The sequence below is a fragment of the Sphaeramia orbicularis genome, chromosome 19 (genome assembly GCF_902148855.1).
Source record: "Sphaeramia orbicularis chromosome 19, fSphaOr1.1, whole genome shotgun sequence".
Taxonomy (NCBI): domain Eukaryota; kingdom Metazoa; phylum Chordata; class Actinopteri; order Kurtiformes; family Apogonidae; genus Sphaeramia; species Sphaeramia orbicularis.
The window spans coordinates 2,022,083-2,039,582 of NC_043975.1; the positions used below are offsets into that span (position 1 = coordinate 2,022,083).

At 36.3% G+C, this 17,500-nt stretch overlaps 1 protein-coding gene across 3 annotated transcripts in view; it reads left to right on the plus strand.

Annotated features, from left to right (window-relative positions):
- Positions 1 to 17,500, plus strand: part of stxbp4 (syntaxin binding protein 4) — a 79,887-nt gene that overhangs the window by 57,470 nt on the left and 4,917 nt on the right. For 2 of the 3 annotated variants that reach the window (XM_030122079.1, XM_030122075.1), the window contains 3 exons: positions 411 to 460; positions 2,995 to 3,131; positions 15,482 to 15,539. In XM_030122079.1, coding sequence (XP_029977939.1) covers positions 411 to 460; positions 2,995 to 3,131; positions 15,482 to 15,539 — 245 coding nt within the window. Of the gene's footprint in view, positions 1 to 410; positions 461 to 2,994; positions 3,132 to 3,245; positions 3,481 to 15,481; positions 15,540 to 17,500 lie in introns of those variants that run through there. The other variant, XM_030122078.1, reaches the window with a different exon arrangement.

Genomic DNA, 17,500 nt, shown 5'->3' on the forward strand with positions numbered 1-17,500 from the left:
ATCCATTCATCCATTCATTCATTCCTTCAACCATTCCTTCATTCATTCAACCATTCATTCCTTCAACCATTTGTTCATTTATTTAACCACTTATTCATCCATTCATCCATTCATTCATTCCTTCAACCATTCATTCATTCATTCAACCATTCATCCCTTCAACCATTTATTCATCCATTTATTTATTCATTTGGTCCTTCAACCATTCATTCATCTGTTCATTTATTCAACCATGTATTAATTAATTCAACCACTCATTCATTCATTCATCCAAACATTCAATTCTTCAACCATTTATTCATTCATTAATTTATTAATTTATTCCTTCAACCATTCATTCATTCATAACTCTAAACTAAAGATATAAATCTAATTGATCATGTTTCTTTTTCTTTTCTGTCTTTTTCCAGAATGTTCAGGACTTTCTGCTTGAAAGCCAAGGGCCGACCAAGAGTTTCAGGTACGAGCCGATAAAACCCACATTTTAACGTATTTATACAAACAATAAAATGTTGTCACAAGGTGAAAAAAAATCCAACTATAGGACGAATACATTAAACAACATCAAACGACAAGTGACGTGAAACAGAGAAAAAAAGGAGAAAAAGATGTAAAATGATGTAAAAGTGTCTTGAATGAGACACAAGATAAAACAAAGAATGGAAATAAAAAACCGAAGATAAAAATGAGATATAAAAAAAAAATTAAACAACACAAAAATATGCAACAGGATGAGAACGACGGAACAAATGAACATAAACGACCAAAGCAAATGAAAAAGACAGCGTTTGTTCTTTTTCTTTCTTTCTTTCTTTCTTTTTTATTTTTCCATCTTTTCTTTCCTTTCGTTCCACTTTTCACCTGAATCTTTTTATTTCATCTGTTTTTCCTCCAGATCCTCGGCTACTTTTCTTACGTCTTTCTTTCAATTTTCTTCTGTATTTTCCTTTCATTCTTTTTTCATTTCGTATATTTTCCTCCTCTCTGTTAATTCTTTACTTTCCACATCTTTCTCCTCTTTTTCTCTGTAACATCAGTCTTCCACTTTGTCATCTTCTTCTTCTCCTTCCTCTTCTTTCTCTTCTTCTTCCTCTTCATCTTCATCCTCTTTTCCTTCTGCTTCTCCTTTTTCTTCCTCTTCTTCCTCCTCCTCTCCCTCCTCCTCTTCTTTTTCTTCTTCCTCCTTCTCCTCTCCGTCTTCCTCTTCCTTCTTCTTCTTCCTCTTCTTCTTCTTCTCCTCTTCTCCTTCTTCCTCCTCCTCTTCCTCCTCTTCTCCTCCTTCTTCTCCCTCCTCCTCTTCTTCTCCTTCCTCTTCCTCTTCCTCCTCTTCTCCTTCTTCCTCCTCCTCCTCTCCTTCCTCCTTCTTCTTCCTCCTCTTCTCCTCCTTCTTCCTCCTCCTCTTCCTCCTTTCTTCCTCCTCTTCTCCTCCTTCCTCCTTCTCTCCTCCTCTTCCTCCTCTTCATCCTGTGTTGTTGTGTAAGTCTGATGCTGTAAACCAGGTCAATCGGTCATGTTATTAAGTCACTCTGATATGACACCTCCTGTTCGTCTTCCGTTTGACGCTGTCCAGGTCAGTGGGACACGTCCTCTCATCTTTCATAACATCGGACCCCCGCCGTGTCGTCTTATCTTCACCTGTCCGTGTGTTTCTAGGCCGAAACACAGATGTAGGCTGAATGCCAGGCCTTTGTCTGGAATAAAAGACTCCGAGCGGCAGCTTCGCCCCGAATATTACACTCATTAAAGTCATTAGAAAAAAGAAAAGGCCAGCGGGAAACGAGGAAATGGAAATGACATTCAGGAGGTAATGAGTTAAAACGACCGTTAGAGAACAGACGCAGGAAGAAACCTGACAGGTGAAACGACCGGCAGCAAAAATAATAAACGATAAAACAGAGAGAAGACGACAATGTCAAAGGCAAAACATAAAAGATGTGACGAGATCAAAATAAGGGAAAAGATGAAAATGAAATCAGTGAGAAAAATGTAAAAACACAAAAACAACACAACATAAAGAGTGAAATGATGAAAACATGAAATAAAATAAAAATAATAATAAAAAGAGAAACAGCACATGACAGTAACAACAAAAAGGAAATTTAAACTAAACTGATGTAAAAGTCACAACAGGAGAAAAAATGTAAATGTGTGAAAAATGTAAAAACAAAAAAAAAGTGAAGGAATTTAACACTGTTTATAACGGGACGAGTTTAGTGGATGGATGAGAATTTTAAAAATCATGTAAAATTGAATAACTTTTGAATTCAGACCTAAAACAAATTGCGAAAAATAATCTGACCTTTAATATCTTGGAATTCTAAGTGTGGATAATACGCTCACCTGTACACCAGAGGGTTAACGATCAGAGATTCACACACATTTAAACACAATCATAAACCAACTGTCATGTTTTTAAATTTTCTACTGTTTCACTTTGAAACCAGGAACAGAATCAGCTGAAACTGTTCATATGTCATTGAATTTATGTGGATTTATCAAATATATTCAGTAATAACGTTCACTCTGGACCATCTGGATCTAAGGTTGTGTTTGTGCAGCTGGTTTCAGCTCAGATTCAGCTTTTTAAGGTGATGTGTTTGTACTAAAGCAGTCTGATCTGCAGGTAGTTTTATTTTAAAGTAGATGAAAGTCAGGGATCGACCTCGGAACGACCACGTAGAAGAAGATTTCACCTCGTGTCGTTATTTAACATTAAATCAGCGTCATTTAAAGCTCAGAAAAGGAAGATTTGAAGAACCAGAGTGAGTCAGAGGTGAGTGTTGACACTAGTTTTCTTCAGATTTTGGACGTTTGTTCTGGTTTTAATGGTTGTAAACGGGACGGTTTTGTGTCGAGTCTGGTATTATTCTCTTATTTACGTCCATTTGCTCTATTTTCGTTTCATCTGCGGCAGTTTAGTGGTTGTAAATCTGATCGTTAGCTCCAGCCTTTTTGCCTTTTCTTCTCATTTCAACTCCTGATCTTCGTCTTCAGCTCTGGAGACGTTAAAGTGGGCTCGTCGTCTCAAAGCCCCGCCCCCCGCTACAAGAAGAGTCCGTGGACGGCGGCGGCACTCGCCCAGGAGGCCAAGGAACTGAGCCGGACCGTCAGAGCCATCATGGAGGTGGACTGTAAGTGATCCGACCCGGTCTGGACTGGCATGAAGCTCCTCCTCCTCCTCCTCTTCCTCAGTGTTTCCTGCATGTGATTGGTCGTCCCACCGCTCAGTCACCTTCTCGTTTCAGTGCTCACCTTCTAGAGGAGAAGAGGGAGTCGACGACAGCGGGATCCTCTTCCTCCTCCCCGACAGACTCCGCCCCCTTCCGACAGACTCCTCCTCTTCATCACCTTCGTCCCGATTCCAAACAAATGGATTTTAGTCTCAACCTGCATGAAGCTTCACTTAACTCAACAGTCGACTGCTTTATTCCACTGCGTCAACCTGGAAATGAACAAGAAAAACAAATTACAACAAAATTTACAATAAAAAAACCCTAAAAAATCATCTTTAATTTAGATCAACTCTGTCAGACCTTCCTAAAGCTGCACAGATTCTGTACATTTTTATTAATTTATATGTTATATTAATTTGTAACTTCTATTCTTACACCTCTTCTTGATTAATCAATATATGGAAACTAATAAATTTGACGACTTTTTTAATACTCATTAAAAAACAGTCGATCAACTCCAAAAATGCCACATTTGATGAAATTTGACCTGATTACCTTGAATTAAATCCACATAAATCAAACACATTTTGCTTTTTGCTTTTTTTTTTTTTCCTTTGGGGCGACATGGTGGTGCAGTGGTTAGCACTCGTGCCTCACAGACAGAAGGTCTTGGGTTTGATTCCAACACCAGTTGACGGGGGGTGGGACCTTTCTGTGTGGAGTTTGCATGTTCTCCCCGTGTCTGCGTGGGTTCTCTCCAGGTACTCTGGCTCCTCCCACCATCCAAACACATGCACTGATAGGTTAATCTAAATTGCCCATAGGTGTGAATGTGAGCGTGATTGTTTGTCTCTATATGTTCAGTCTGCGATGAACTGGAGACTTGTCCAGGGTGTACCCCGCCTTCGCCCCTGTGTAGCTGGGATAGGCTCCAAGTGACCCCCATGACCCTAGTGAGGATAAAGCGGGTTCAGAAAATGAATGAATGAATGAATTTTGCTTTTTGTAAGATTTTTTTTAAACCTCAACAAATTAATACGTGTTCGCCGGTTTATTACAAGCAATAAAAATATTAATTTCAGTTTCTGTGCAGCTTTTTCCTGTTGAACCTGTAAAAATAGAGGATCAAATGAGTTTTTCCTCCAGGTTGATTCAGTGGAATATTAACGCAGATGTTTCACAGTTTGTTCATACGATGAGAAACGACAGGAAACAGAAGTCGACGTTTTACTGATGATTTACAAATAAATGTAGATTTACAAAGAAATCTGTTAAAAACTGTTGAGGAAATATTAGATGACCAACGAACGATGAAACATAAGGATTTTACTGTTTTACGTTCATATTTTGGTGATTTATGTGTAAATTTATGACAGAAAAGTGAACTCCCACATTTATGTTTTTAATATTTATAAACTGCTGTTTGTTCTTGTAAATATGAAAAACTGATTTGTTTTCTAAAAATTTGCAATTTTAAGAGAATATCAGTTTTTCTAATATATTTGCAATTTTAAGTTTTGAGAATATCAATATTTTTTGTTTAACCTCAGAATTTTTTTTTTCCTCTTAAAGTTGGGATTTTTTTTTTTTTAAGACTTTATTTTTCAATTTTCAACTTACGATTTTAATGTTAGATTATTTCAGAGGTTTTTGTTTGTTTGTTTGTTTGTTTGTTTTTATAAGTTTGAAACTTTAATTTTAGAGATTGTCAAGTTTTTTCTCCATAATTTTAACCCTCAAAAATTTTTCCCCCACAAATTTGAAAATTTCATTTCAGAGACTATTAGTTTTTTTCCTCATAGATTTACAACATGAATCTTATGAAGGTAGATTTGTGTCTTTATTGCTTTAACCAAAAAAACTTCACCTCAATAAAAAAAAATGTTTTCAATCAAAGAAAAAAAAATGTCTGAATGCAAAAAAATTTGAGATCCAAAAAATTGCAAATGAAAAAAAATTGTATAATTTTGTAAAATTATAAAATATTTTTTTTAGATTGAAGTGATTTTTTGGGAGGCTAATATGGCCCAGATACAAAAAAGATGACTTCAATCAAAAAAATTGTCAATCAAAAAATACCTCACTTCAATTAAAAAAAAACGAAAAACCTTTTCAATCAAAGGAAAAAAGTGTTCAAATGCAATATTTTGGATATCAAATATTTATTTGCATTCAAACTCTTTTTTTCTTTGAGAAGGTTTTTTTTTTTATTGAGGTGAAGTTTTTTTTTAATTGAAAGTTTTTTTGTTTTTTTTTGTTTTTTTTTGTAATAAAGAAACAAATCTACCTTCGAAGACTTTTTTTTTTTTTTCTTTAAATCTGACCAACTTCCTCAGTTAATAGATTTCTCCTTGAGTCTAAAGTTTCCCTAATACTCATAGAAAATCATACAAAAACACTTGAAAACTCTGTTAAATAATTTTTAACATCACATTTATTAAAATCTTCCCAGTGAAGGTATTTGCCGTCACATTAAATGACGTTAAAAACAGACTGAATGGGTTGAAGGTGTTGAACAAACTGTGAAACTCTGGGGTTGTTTCTTTCCTCTGGTCTTTGTAATTTAAAATAAACCGTCATTCGAACCTCTGTCATATGATGATGTTCAATATCAGCTTCATGTACGTTCGTGTCATGTGTAGTTTGTGTTTGTGTCGTAGACAAAGTAAACGTAGAAAAACCTTCAGACGCCGCGAAGGGAAAAAAACAAACAAATGCACAAAGAGTGAAAATGAGTGAACGTTTCAGACGCTGTTTTAGATGCTTCATCACAGTTTTCTGCTGTTTTTTCTTTTTGTCTTTCAGAGACAAACGTCCTGATAAAACTGATCTGGACTGAAAACTGTGAACCATGTATTTTATTTGTGTTTATTATTGAGTTTGTTCAGAATGATATTTTAAGAAACAAAGACAGAAAAGTGGAAAATTTCTCTATTTTCTGTAAGAAAATGGTGTCAAAAAAGGAACAAAAACAGTGAGTTTGGGTGAAATAAAGAACGACTTGTGTTTGAGTTTGACGTTGAAAGTGTTTTTTCGCATCAAACATTGAAGAAAGTGGATAAAAAATAAGAAATGAATGTTGAAATACTGCAAGTGGGGCTTTTATTTTTGTCTGATCAGTGTTAAATCTGGACCACATGGATGCTTATTCCTATATTTGGGTGCTTCTCTGAAACTGGGTTTATTTTAATACCTGTCACTGTTCCATCTGTTTAGACCCAATAATAAAAGGTAAATGTAGACAGATTTTCCCCAGGATGGACCTAATGATGACCGCAGAGAAATGCACAAAAAAATTATCCTCTTCCTCTGAGCCATTCTATAATTAATGAATTTATAATCAAATATTGGGTCCAAAAATAGGACCCAAATATGGACATTAAATCTCCCTAGGTGTCAGTGCATTAGATGTGTAAACGTGTAAATGCTCTTCTATAGACTCTAAATACAGACACTGTGTTCAGTGTGTGGATCCCAGTGGTTTTTCTAATCCACACGTGGGTTTGGCATCAATCTCAGTCTCATTCCAGGTTTGGTGTGGAACCCATTGTGTCCACTGGTGTTACATGCAGAACCTGAACATTTAAACGCATATGAATCGTAAATGATTTTTCAACAGCGGTCATTTTTGTCAAACACTCTGCCTTAAATAATTAGTTCAATTCCCAAAATGCACCTGTGAGAGAATAAAAAGATATTTAAAAAAACATTAGCATGTAATTTTCGTGTCCTTTTGACCGTGTTACATGCACATTTTTGTATTAAATATAAAGTAAAATAATATAAAAATGTGTTTTATCTGAAAAATAGTTTCTCTGTTATCTCAGACCCAGAGTGCGTCCAAACTTGCTTCATAACATTCGTCTACATCTGGTTTAAATTTTTAGTCCGTCTGTCTTGTTTTTAGGACCAGTTTCAGAGAAGTACCCACATAAAACAAATGATGAAAAATAAAAATATGAGTTTTAATAACATGAAGTATAAAGTGTGCATCATACGCTCTCGGAGGAGCTGAGTCTGTGAATCATATGTTCTTTTCATATTCAACTGAGAATCCACAGTCGGAAAATGAACAAATGACTCGTTATTCATTATTCATGTACCAAAAACCAACAATCGAGCTGTTTTTCATTCTTTCGATTGTACACACAAAAACTGGAAATAATCAAATGGCCCAAATGTGGGGTTTCATGTTGGTATTTTTGATATCTGATTTGGTATGACGTGGAAGTTACCGACTACTTGGTGTGTTGAGTTGGACAGTCGTGGGTTTGCTAGTATTCTGCAAAAGAAACACATTTTAAAACCCTACATGACATTTACCCCTGTATTGACTTTCTGAGACAAAGATTTAATATTGAGAAAAATAATTGTGTTTTCTGTGAATTTGAAATTAAATCTTTTGAACATTTGTTTTTTGACTGCTCATACACCAGGACATTTTGGACGGCATTTCAAGAACGGACATCTGAGAAGGACGCTCAGTCGCCTAAACTGGAATATAAAGACATTAAATTTGGAGTTATAATGACAAACAAAAAACGAGAAATTATGTACAACACTTTAATTATTATTGCTAGACAATTTATTCACAGATGTAGATTTATGAAGAACCACCCACTGTTCTCAGTTTACATTTCGGCTGAAGTGTGCTCACAGCTCTTCTGTGTCTGTGTTCATATTAAATCAGTCTCAGTGAATCCAAAGGAACTTTGTGTTGGTAAATGACAGTTGTTCAAATGGACAGGATTTCAGTTCTGTTCAACATGTTGATGCTCATATGAACTATGTTTTCAGCTCAAAAATATCCAGTTTCAGCACAATTAATGCAATATTTTCATGTCACAAATGGACAAGTTCTATTTGAACTGAACTGAGCTGAAAAACAAATCTTCTCTTCTTTTGGATTCCCCAGTTTTTCTTCCCAGATTCTCTCCTCCATATCACATGTTTTATTTGTACAGGTTCAATCTGGAGTATGGTGCTGATCCATCCTGCTTCTGTTCCACCAATACATACATGAAGAATGGCACACAGCACTGTTTACATCAACACTTTTACAATAAGAAGCATTTTTATACAGAAAGAACAATTCTAGATTGTTCTTTCCTCTTTAGTCTGATGCTAAACTATCCAATAAATAATAGTGCTCCTAGTTTTTGCACAGGGATCATTAGTGTAAACGCTGACATGGCTGCAGAGCATCAGTATGATGGGATCCACAACAACCATGTCACATCCGTCCACTGACACATTTAGTGTTTTTGTGTCAGCTGGGATTGTTTTAGATCCACAATACCAACATTTAGGAAGAAGAGCACAATTAGCAATAGGAAGTCTATAAGTTTATTCCTAATAAAGTACTGGGACTGACCAGAGCATCATGGGTAATGTCACGTCCGTCCACCAGCAAAAGTTTTCACATACACGTGCTATTCCAAATCCAATATTTATGAAAACAGAGCTTCCACTGTCAGAGAATATCAGTAGTCTGTGCACAGATGGATTAGCATTATTTACACACACTTCTATGACTTTAGGACAATTGTTGTTTTTTTTTTGGACAAAAATGGACACTCATTTGACCCCCTAAGGAAATTTTAGCTGAAATAACGTGTCATTGTTTAATTTTTTGATTGTGGATTCTTAATTGAATATGAAAAGAACCAATGATCCACGGATTGAGCTGAATCAGGTCTAACGTATAAACTTCTTCGATCCTTGGTTTGTTTTTTGTTCCAGAAGCTTCGTTTTATCCTCAGAGGAAAGAAAAATAGGAAACTGAAAATATGAGCAGAACGTTTTAATCATCAGATATTTAACGATACAGTAAAAGAGTCCAGGTGAACCCAGTGAACCCAGACCACGGTTCAGTTTACAGACGATGAAGACGCTGATGCTGATGATGAAGATGTTCCTCTGACACACTCACCTGTTTCCAGATCAGTGCGAACTCGGTTACGTAACAAACACACTGACACGAAGCCGACACACAGTTGGAGATAATGAACAGAAAGTGGGTCAGTGTGTGCGCCGGCGTTTTCAGTCTTGTTGCCTGGAAACCAGACACTTTCAGACTTCATTCATCCACTTCTTGTTTTTGGCTCCATTTTGGACTTGGTTACCATGACGACGACATCTCCACATTCACATCCAGTGTCTGATAAAAGGATAATGTTCGTTTTCACCGTTTTCAGGTGATTTTTGGCCTCGTGTTCCAGTTTCACTGAAGTCGCATCTGTTTGGTTTATTTTTGTGAATGACTTTGTGTTTGTGACATTTAGAAAAAAAAAACATAAAACCTCAACAGTTTGACCTTTAAGAGGAACCAGAGCTGCTGGAGATATTTTATTAGTTTATTTTCACTGACAGAGGCTTCATTTCAGAGAAAAGTTAAAACTGATGGAAAAAGAAATCGAAATAACAAACTTAAATAAACAACAACCACAAGGAAAACAAACCAACAAGCAAATGATAAAACCTTAGAAACTGTAAAAGCAATTCAAATAGATAGAAATGCATATTGTCAAATTTTCTTCTGTCAAATTACTTGTACTAATTCTATAAATCCTAAATCCACAGACTCAAGTGAAGCCACTGAACATCCACAGAGCAGTGGTGTGAAATAGTTTGAGATTTTATGGTAAAACAGTCTAAACAAATTGTAAAAACCAACTAAACAAAGTTAAAATATTGTTAAAATCTACTAAAAGATGATTAAATTAATATATGGATATGATTTTTAAGTTGGTTTTATTAACTTTTAGTCTAATTTAACCATCTTTAAGTCTGGTTTAATCAACAAATAGTTGGTTTTTACCATCTTTTACTTCATCTTAACCTTCTTTTCAGCTGGTTTTACCACTTTTATTCTGATTTTAATCATCTTTACTGTAGTTTGATGATTTCTTAAACTGGTTTTTATCAACTTTCAGTCTGTTTAAACCATCTCTTATGTTGGTTTTACCATACTTTAGTCTAGTTAAACCATCTTTAAGTCTGGTTTAACCATTAAATGGTTTAATCTTTTAAGTTTAAGTTTTTAGTTTAATCTAAGAATTCTGAGTTTAAAGTCTGAGTTTAAACTCAGAATTCTGAGAAAAAAGTCAGACTTCTAACTTTTTTCCTCAGAATAATAAAAAAAAAATTTTTGGAGCTTAATTTTTTTTTTTTTTCCCAGTGGCCCTCATCCTCTTCCGTAGTTCCTCCTCTGTCTTCGCTGTGGAAATCGGTCAATGTTGGAAAAAGGTGGGATCACAGTGTCACCTTTTTCCCTGGATCTGTGTAAAAGTGGGTCATGACATGATCACGTTTCGATGCGTCTATGCAGCTCGCCACGTGATGATGATGATGCTGATGATCCACGGTGTGAATCTGAGGCGTGAACATGAAATTTAACACCGACAACAGGAGGTTAAATGAAAACACCTTCCACCTGAAACGGATCATTTATTGACTTTGTGTTTACATTGACTTTGAATCTGTTTTTATGTGGATTCACAGTATTTTTGTGTCCTTTTTCCTCCAGTTTTACTCTCGTTCTCGTTGATTCTCATCGAGGTTCTTCATCTTCTGTTTGTTACTTAATCCCCATGAGCCCGTTGGCGTCTCACGGTGTCAACAGGAAGTCAAACGCTCATCATGATAAACTTGTATGAACAGCGAGCGAACAACGAGCCTCTCGACCTTCGAACAAAGACACTCAATCTGAGGCGAAGCTGCTTTGTGGTTCGCTCGGATCCGTTTCCCAGACCGGGTTTCAGGCGGGTGTCGGGTGTGAAAACATGTCTGTCACACGGATCACAGGGAAAACGCTGTATAAAACACGCCTGTCAACAGGACCAGCTCTGCAGTCGACAAGGTGTGTTCAGGGACGCTCCGGAAAAATGACACTCGATGCATCTTCAATCAGGGACGGAATCTGAGCCGTCGTTCCTCTGAGGAAACTGCAGCGGTTAGAGGGGAAATGTGTTTGGAGAGGCAGAAAAACGCCAAGAACATACAAGATATGCTGTAGTTTTAAAGTCTTATTTATGGCTGTGGCCACGTGGGTCAGTAGCACCACCTAGAAAAAAAAAAAAAAAAAACTAAAACAACTGGATTCTCAAAACTTTGTGGAAATATTTATGAGGTCCTGATGAAAAACAACAAGTCCAGCATGTTGGGTTACTGTGATTATTTACAAAGGTTCATTGGTTAAACTAGACTAAAAGATGGATAAAGAACAGACTAAAAGTGGTTAAACCAGACTAAAAGTTGATAAAACCAGCTTTAAAAAAACATCAAACTAGAGTAAAGATGGTTAAAATCAGAATAAAGGTGGTAAAACTAGCTCAAAAGAAGGTTAAGCTGAAGTAAAAGATGGTAAAAACTAAACTATCTGATGGTTAAACCAGACTTAAAGATGGTTAAACTTTGGTAAAACCAACATAAGAGATGGTTTAAACAGACTGAAAGGGGTTAAACCAGACTAGAAGTTGATAAAAACCAGTTGAAGAAATTATCAAACCGCAGTAAAGATGGTTTATTGGTTAAACTAGACTAAAAGATGGGAAATGAACAGACTAAAAGTGGTTAAACCAAACTAAAAGTTGATAAAAAAAAAAACCCATCTTAAACAAGAAAAGCACTCGGAGAGTGCAGACCTCTGCTAAGGCAGATCAGTGCCCCCCCGCCCCCTTCATCACCACCAAAATTTAATCATTTGTTCCTTGTGTCAGTATCAACATTTCCTGAAATTTTCATCCAAATCCATCCATAACTTTTTGAGTTATCTTTGCACACAGACAAACAAACAAACAAACCAACGCCAACAAACACATAACCTCCTCGGTGGAGGTAAAAAACATCAAACTACAGTAAAGATGGTTAAATCTGAATAAAGATGGTAAAACCAGCTGAAAAGAAGGTTAAACTGAAGTAAAAGGTGGTAAAAACCAAACTATTTAATGGTTAACCAGACTTAAAGATGGTTAAACTAGACTAAAGTTGATAAAACCAGCTTTAAAAAACCATCAAACCACAGTAATAATAATAATAATAATAATAATGGATTGGATTTCTATCGTGCTTTTCTAGACACCCAAAGTGCTTTACATTATTGACCCATTCTTCATTCACTCTCACATCCTCCCTCTGGTGGAGTTAAACTCATCCGTATCCACAGTTGTCCTGGGGCAGGCTGACATTTTGTGCCTACGGCCCCTCCCACCACCAAACATTCATACACCAGTGTGGGTGGCACTGGAGGCAGGGAGGGTCAAGTGTCTTGCCCAAGGACACAATGGACTGACTAGGACAGAGCGGGATTCGAACCACCAACCCTTCGGTTATTGGGCGACCCGCTCTACCACCTGAACCACGGCCGCCCCACACAGTAAGGATGGTTAATTGGTTAAACTAGACTAAAACATGGATAAAGAACAGACTAAAGTGGTTAAACCAGCTTAAAAAGTCTTCAAACCAGATCCCCATGAAACCAGTCTAGTGGTGTGAGGTGTGGTGAACGTGGAGGGGGTTCAACCAAACCCCTTTGTGGGGGTTTTGTTGGGGGCAGCAGAGTCCTGTTTGGGATTTATGTGAATACGACGGCGAGGAAAAGATGAAAAAACTAAAACTAATACAAAACCTAAACATTTAGAAACTGGAAAAGCACTCGGAGAGCGCAGACCGCCAAGGCAGAGCAGTGCCCCCCCACCCCCACCCACCCCCCCGATCAGCACCAAAATGTAGTCACTTGTTCCTTGTGCCAGAATCAACATTTCCTGAAATTTTCATCCAAATCCGTCCATAACTTTTTCAGTTATCTGCACACAGACAAACCAACACCGACAAACACAGAACTTTGTTGGCGGAGGAAAAAATCCAGAACTATTAGAACCTGGGTGTGACGTGTTAGTGTGGACAGGCTGTGTGTTGAAGGCGTGGCTCCGTCTAAACACTGGTGAAGGCGTGGCTCTGTCTAAACGCTGGTGAAGGCATGGCTCCGTCTAAACGCTGGTGAAGGCGTGGCTCTGTCTAAACGCTGGTGAAGGCGTGGCTCTGTCTAAACGCTGGTGAAGGCGTGGCTCTGTCTAAACGCTGGTGAAGGCATGGCTCCGTCTAAACGCTGGTGAAGGCGTGGCTCTGTCTAAACGCTGGTGAAGGCGTGGCTCCGTCTAAACCCTGTGATGTGTGACGGACAGGCGTGTTGACATGTCCACATAAACATGGGGTCCGTGTCGGTGACAGATCCGTTCGTATGTTGTCATCAGATCCTCTCTCCTCACACTCTCCTTTATGCGCGAACGTGTGAACGGCGGTTTCGGTTTCCGTGGCGTTCCGCAGGGCACAGGTTGAAACCCGGCCTCCTTTTGTTTTGTCCCCAATCGGGTTCAGACGCTGTTGGGACGGCGGCGCGTACAGTCGACGGCGACCAACGCAGGAAAGACGGTGGAAAAGTACAGTCGAGACACGAGCAGGGAAAGGACGGAAACCCGATCCAGGAGGAGGTGTCGGGTTCCAGACGGCCCCGATGTGAACGACGAAGAAGACGACGAAAACACTGGAGTAAAAACACAACAGAAGGAATTCAGCCAAAGAACGAATGAAAAAAAGAGTTTAAAACTAAAAACACACTCTTAAAAACACAGACCTGATGTGTCGACTTTTAACCCCATTTATTATATGATCCTCAGTTTGGATTTTTACGGAAAATGGTGTTTTTCTGTTTCATTTACAGATTATGTCAATGACTTTTACAAACTATTAGCTTCTTTTACTGAATTTTACACACTTCTACAGAATTTTACTTTTACAGGCTTTTAGCTTCTTTTACAGACTTTTACAGACTTACTGACTTTTCCAGAATTTTACGGACTTTTAGCAATTTTTACACAATTTTACCGACTTAGTGACATTACAGAATTTTACATACTTTGACAGACTTTTGGCTTCTTTTACACAATTTTACCAACTTTTACAGAGTTTTACAGATTTAATGACTTTATAGAATTTGACAGACTTTCAGCATCTTTTATATAATTTTACAGACCTTTAGCTTCTTTTACACAATTTTAGCTTCTTTTACATAATTTTACAGACTTTTAGCTTCTTTTACTCAATTTTAGCTTCTTTTACAGAATTTTACATACTTTTAGCAACTTTTACACAATTTAAGACTTAGTGATGTTACAGAATTTTACATGCTTTTACAGACTTTTAGCTTCTTTACAGACTTTTACAGACTTTTAGCGTCTTTTACAGAATTTTACAGACTATAAGCAACTTTTACACAATTTTACAGACTTCTACTGACTTTTAGAATTTTACAGACTTTTAGTGACTTTTCAGAAATTCTACACGCTTTTACAGACTTGTAGCAAGTTTCATATAATTGCGCAGCCTTTTAGCAACTTTTATAGAATTTTAAAGACTTTCAGTAACTTTTACAGAATTTTACACTTTTACAGACATTCAGAAAGACGTCATTGTTTTCAGTATTTTCTCACATCTTGTTCCATTTTTTTAAAAATGCGTTTTCTCATTTTTTACCTTTTTTGTTTTCATCTTTGTTTTTTGTTGTTGTTTTCAGCTTTTTTTGTATCTTTTACAGTTTTAGTGTTTTACATCATCGTTGTTTTTGCCATTATTTTGTTGCCTTTATCTTTGTAGATTTTGAACTTTTTCTCCTTTTTTTTTTGGTCTTTTCATCTTCGATACTGTTTTGTCGTCACTTTCATCTTATTTGATCCTTTACATCTTTTATGTCATTTTTATTTTTCTCATCCTTTCACCGTTCATTGTTATTTTCATCTTTTTGTTTTTTCGTATCTTTGATGTCATTTTGTTTTTTGTAATTTTTTCATTTTCATCATGTGCCTCAGTTTTGTCTTTTAGTGCATTTTTTTCATTTTCATCTTTTCATCCTGTTTTCATTTTCATAATTTTTCTTCAAATTTTTTTAAATGAAAGTTTTGTTTTCTTTTTATTTATGTCGTTTTCATTTATGTCGTAGTTTTTTGTTGTTTTTTTCTGTATGTGTTTTATTCCTTTTACACTGTTTTTATCTTGTCTTCTACATTATTTTTGTCATTTTTCTGTCATTTTACTTGTTTTTAATGTTTTCATCTTTTTCTTCTTCATCTTTTCCATATTTGTTGTTTTTGTCATTTTGTCGTCTTCATATTTGACATCATTTGTACCCTTTCTCTTCTTTACTTCTCTTTTTTAACTGTTTTCATGTAAATAGTCTTCTGTTGTGTTCATGGGTCATGTTCTTCATCCTTCATTCTTTCCATCTGTTTGTTCTAATGTTTTTATTCCCTCAGTTCTGCCGTACGGATGGGAGGAGGCGTTCACCCACAACGGACTCAGATACTACATCAAGTAAGACGCACTGTACAACAAATACACAACAGACACACAACAGACACACAAATACACAACAGACACACAAATACACAACAGACACACAACAGACGCACAAATACACAACAAATACACAAATATACAACAGACGCACAAATACACAACAGACACACAAATACACAACAGACACACAACAGACACACAACAGACACACAAATACACAACAGACACACAAATACACAACAAATATACAAATATACAACAGACGCACAAATACACAACAAATACACAAATATACAACAGACGCACAAATACACAACAAATACACAAATATACAACAGACACACAACAGACACACAAATATACAACAGACACACAACAGACACACAACAGACGCACAAATATACAACAGACACACAAATACACAACAAATACACAAATATACAACAGACGCACAAATACACAACAGACACACAAATACACAACAGACACACAACAGACACACAACAGACACACAAATACACAACAGACACACAAATACACAACAAATATACAAATATACAACAGACGCACAAATACACAACAAATACACAAATATACAACAGACGCACAAATACACAACAAATACACAAATATACAACAGACGCACAAATACACAACAAATACACAAATATACAACAGACGCACAAATACACAACAAATACACAACAGACACACAAATATACAACAGACGCACAACAAACACACAACAGGCACACAAATATACAACAGACACACAAATACACAACAAATACACAAATATACAACAGACGCACAAATACACAACAGACACACAAATACACAACAGACACACAACAGACACACAAATACACAACAGACACACAAATACACAACAAATATACAAATATACAACAGACGCACAAATACACAACAAATATACAAATATACAACAGACGCACAAATACACAACAAATACACAAATATACAACAGACGCACAAATACACAACAGACACACAAATACACAACAGACACACAACAGACACACAACAGACACACAAATACACAACAGACACACAAATACACAACAAATATACAAATATACAACAGACGCACAAATACACAACAAATACACAAATATACAACAGACGCACAAATACACAACAAATACACAAATATACAACAGACGCACAAATACACAACAAATACACAAATATACAACAGACGCACAAATACACAACAAATACACAACAGACACACAACAGACACACAAATATACAACAGACGCACAACAGACACACAACAGACACACAAATATACAACAGACACACAAATACACAACAAATACACAAATATACAACAGACGCACAAATACACAACAAATACACAAATATACAACAGACACACAAATACACAACAAATACACGAATATACAACAGACGCACAAATACACAACAAATACACAAATATACAACAGACGCACAAATACACAACAAATACACGAATATACAACAGACACACAAATACACAACAAATACACGAATATACAACAGACACACAAATACACAACAAATACACAAATATACAACAGACGCACAAATACACAACGAATACACAAATATACAACAGACGCACAAATACACAACAAATACACGAATATACAACAGACACACAAATACACAACAAATACACGAATATACAACAGACACACAAATACACAACAAATACACAAATATACAACAGACGCACAAATACACAACGAATACACAACAAATACACAAATATACAACAGACACACAAATACACAACAAATACACAAATATACAACAGACACACAAATACACAACAAATACACAAATATACAACAGACACACAAATACACAACAAATACACAAATATACAACAGATGCACAAATACACAACAAATACACTACAGACGCACAAATACACAACAGATACACAAATATACAACAGATGCACA